The following is a 3,291-nucleotide window of genomic DNA, read 5'->3' as shown; positions in this document are numbered from 1 at the left end:
TTTCAGGCTTGTGAGGTTTTTGGGGATAAAGGGATCTCTGCACAGGGCCGTGGGTCCAGGCTAGGGGGTCCTGAGTGAGGCTGTTGCCCCCTGTCCAGAGGCAGAGGGCCCAGAGGGCTGGCATTCTCTTCGTTCTCTGGGATGAGGTTCTGCCAGTCGGTCTGAGGGGGGTCAGGGTGCCCCCCCGTTGCCCGACACCCACTAATGTGTGGGGCTCGAGGCCACAGCATCGAAGAGAAGGTTGCGGCTGGTGAGGGGCCCTTGGGAGGCACTGCTAATGAAGCAGAAGGCTCTGGCGGGGTGGGTTGGAAGTCTGAGAGGCGGCGTTCAGCCCAGGGCTTGGTGGCCACGAGACCGCCCAGTTCCCGTGCTGTGCCTGTCACCTCACCAGCATAGGCCCACCTCCTCGTGGGTGGAGACCACGTGAGTTAGGCTGCTGGAGCAGGTGCTGGCTGGCTGCACACACCCACCAAGTAGTGTCTAGATCCCACACGGGGGCTACGGCAGGAGCAGCGGCAGCAGAGGGTTGAGCGGCTGCGTGTCGAGATGTGGGGAGATGTGGGGAGATGCGCTGGCAGGAAGTGGGGTGGGGAGCTCCGCTGAGGTCTGCGCAAGGGCACCTCTGAAGGTGCCCAAGCCACTGGGCCTGCTCCAGCCGGGGCCGAGGAGGAGCTACCGTGCGCAGGGCCTTGGTAAGTGCCTGTTCCCGGCCTCTGGCCCGACTGGGACCCCAGACCCCTTGGTGGCCTCCTGGGGGCAGCTGAGGGCTGGGGTCTGGGAGGACTAGGCCCTACCAGATTGGGGCACTGGGGCCAGGTTAGCCAGCCTGGACCCTCTTGCGAGGTGAGCCCACTCCCTGGGTCTGGGCAGACTGGTCCCCATCTCCAGAGACACCCCCTGTCTCTGTGCTACGAAGGGTTGTGCTGACTGCGGGATAGACCTGCACCCCAGCAGCTCTAGGATCCCAGGAAGCAGACAGATCTGATGACCGGGACAGTCGGAAGGGAGAGAGAGGGCCAAGGGAGAAATGGGGTGGGGGTGGTCAGGGGCCAAAGCAACTTCCCCCTGCCTGCTGACCCCTCCCCTGCCTTTCCAGCCTTTCAGGGGGCCAAGCTCTGCAGTAGATGGCTAGGGAGGCATCACCTGCGTCTGTGGCCTGTGCCTTGGAGGGCCAAAGGCGTGACCTCAGGGCCTCCCCGGGTCCCAGGCTTAGACTACGGTGAGCAGAGCAGGCCCTTGGCTTGGTCGCAGCTCCCCTGCCCCTCCTCACTGGCCGTGTTCAGCTACCACTTGGGTCATCCACACCGACTTAGGTACTCGTGAGGCCGAGCAGAGCACACCTCCTCGCATGTCACCAGGGCCCCCCAGCCAGAGTTAGGAAGGTGGCTGCTGGGGCTTCGTCCTCCATGCTTCTGCAGGAAGGAGGGGCTGTGGAGTCTTGGGGTTTCCTGTGTGCTGAGTCAGAGCACCCAAGGGGGAGGGGACTGCCCAGCAGTTTGAGGTGCAAAAGTAGGTAGGGCTCCCAGGTATGTGCCCGGTCCGTCAGTCAGCCCCCAGCATCCCTGTCTTCTTGCCCCAGGCCTAGCTGTGGCTTCACAGGATGGGGCCACAGGTGCCCTCGGCCCCTCCTGTCCTCTGGGTCCTAGGGTGCCTTGCCTTGTTCCTCTGGCTGTGGACACTGTGCACAGCCTGCCACAGGTATGTTCATCCCTGGCCCGGGCTTGGTGTGGGGTAGGGCTCCAGGCGGGTCTGGCTCTGCACGAGCCTCCCTACTAGACCCTGGGCCAGAGGCTGGCACCTCAGTCCCCCGTCTCTGCCTCCCTGGCCTGATGAGCCCCTTGCCCCTAGGAAGCGGGTGCAGAGGTCGCGGGCCGGGCCCCAGGGCTGTGTGATGCCAGTGGAAGTGGTGAGTGCTGGGTTGTCCCCGGGGCGAGGGTGGGGCCAACACAGGACCCACCAGCCTTCCTTGTCCCCAGTCACTGCTGAGACAACACTGCCTCTGCTCCCTCAGCAAGTCAGACACCAGACTGCATGAGCTGCACCGGGGCCCAAAAAGCTGCAGGGGTGAGCCAAGCCGGGAGAGACGGACGGGGCTGCGGGGGGGTGGGGCTTGCATCCTTAGGCTGCTCCCAGGCTACCCAAACAGCTCCCCATCCCCAAGTGACCTCAGTCTTGACCCCAACCCTAGCCCCTCGACCTGCCAGCGTGGATATCCTGCACCCGCGATGGCTGGAAGTGCCCAGAGGCACCAGCAGACCTCTGACAGCCTTCTCACACCGAGAACTGCCCCGGGCGACGCCTGCTGCCACCTTGCCCTCCATCTGCCCCGAGGCCACCTATTCCAATGTGGGGCTGGCTGCCCGCCCTGTGGTGTGGGCAGGGGCACGGCTGACCAGCAGCCATGCCAGGCCCGGGCCTGAGGCCGGACCCGGGGTGGCTGAGTATGCCTGTATCCAGAAGCTCGAGGGGACAGATCAAGGCCCCCAAAGCCTCAGGCAGTGGAAGGCCGAGGTGACCCCAGCTGTTCAGGTAAAGTAGAGTGGACGGGGTAGGGTGGGTGGAGAGTGCTTGGTGATGTTGACCCTTCCCTGAGTGGGCTTCCTCTCTCCAGGTGGACATCCTGTACTCCAGGGTTAAGAAGCCTAAAAAGAGGGACCTAGGACCTGCCACAGATCAGCTGGACCCCAAGGGCAGAGGAGAAATTCCGGCTCTGGGAAGTGACCAGGCCTACGAGACCCTCCCACTCAGGGGCCTAGGCATGGATGATGGCCTCCCAGACAATGTGTACGAGACTATCCAGGAAATGGGGGCCCCTGAGCACCCGGAGCCCTCTGGCTGTAGCTATTAGCATAAGAAAAGAGGACAGAGGCAGGGCATGGGGGCTCCCTGCTTCCCCAGTTTCACCCCAGAGAGGGGCATCCAACCCCTATCTGCCTTGAACAACCAAGTATAGACGGTCATCCTTCCAAAGTAGTGCCCAACGCCTATTCCCTGTCCGCCCCCCCCCCCCAGCTGGCAGCGCAAAGTCCAGATCCCAAGGCTTCTAGCCTGTGAGGTCCCTGGGGGTCCTGGCCCCCATGGCCTCTTGGCCTTTCGCAAGATCTTAATAAATACCCAGCACAGGAAGGATGAATACAGCCGTTCCTCGCAGTCTGCTCTTCTTGAAGACCCGGGAAGGTTGTCGGGGATTGTCTAGAAGGACCCTCCTGCCTGGGGTGCCTGGGCACTGTCACCTGAAGCTGTGCTTGGCTGGTCAGTTTCAGAAGACGGTGTGGTGAAGGGAGGCAAACC

General features: G+C 63.2%; 1 protein-coding gene across 5 annotated transcripts; it reads left to right on the top strand.

Moving 5' to 3' along the window:
• Positions 1-149: 149 nt before the first annotated feature.
• On the top strand, positions 150-3,137 carry LIME1 (Lck interacting transmembrane adaptor 1). 5 transcript variants are annotated; one of them, XM_045053373.1, is made up of 6 exons: positions 559-692; positions 1,580-1,698; positions 1,849-1,906; positions 1,977-2,064; positions 2,189-2,529; positions 2,612-3,137. In XM_045053373.1, exons 2-6 carry the CDS (start codon positions 1,601-1,603, stop codon positions 2,846-2,848), a joined length of 822 nt encoding a protein of 273 aa, XP_044909308.1. In that variant the 5' UTR covers positions 559-692; positions 1,580-1,600; the 3' UTR covers positions 2,849-3,137. The 5 variants fall into 5 exon arrangements, with proteins under 5 accessions (XP_044909306.1, XP_044909307.1, XP_023106716.1 ...); XM_045053371.1 differs by lacking the exon at positions 1,849-1,906 and having other exon boundaries at positions 150-692; XM_045053372.1 differs by lacking the exon at positions 1,977-2,064 and having other exon boundaries at positions 150-692.
• Positions 3,138-3,291: the final 154 nt, after the last annotated feature.

This window comes from Felis catus, chromosome A3 (genome assembly GCF_018350175.1).
Source record: "Felis catus isolate Fca126 chromosome A3, F.catus_Fca126_mat1.0, whole genome shotgun sequence".
In the NCBI taxonomy this organism is placed as follows: Eukaryota; Metazoa; Chordata; class Mammalia; order Carnivora; family Felidae; genus Felis; species Felis catus.
This window is presented reverse-complemented; position numbering and strand designations above follow the sequence as displayed.

Excerpts from the sequence above, each read along its gene's own strand:
- LIME1 (XM_045053371.1), top strand. The coding sequence starts at position 557 with ATGTGGGGAGATGCGCTGGCAGGAAGTGGGGTGGGGAGCTCCGCTGAG. Across the intron at positions 2,065-2,188 it reads GGGCCCAAAAAGCTGCAGGG|CCCCTCGACCTGCCAGCGTG; the intron begins GTGAGCCAAGCC and ends CCCCAACCCTAG. Across the intron at positions 2,530-2,611 it reads AGGTGACCCCAGCTGTTCAG|GTGGACATCCTGTACTCCAG; the intron begins GTAAAGTAGAGT and ends TCCTCTCTCCAG.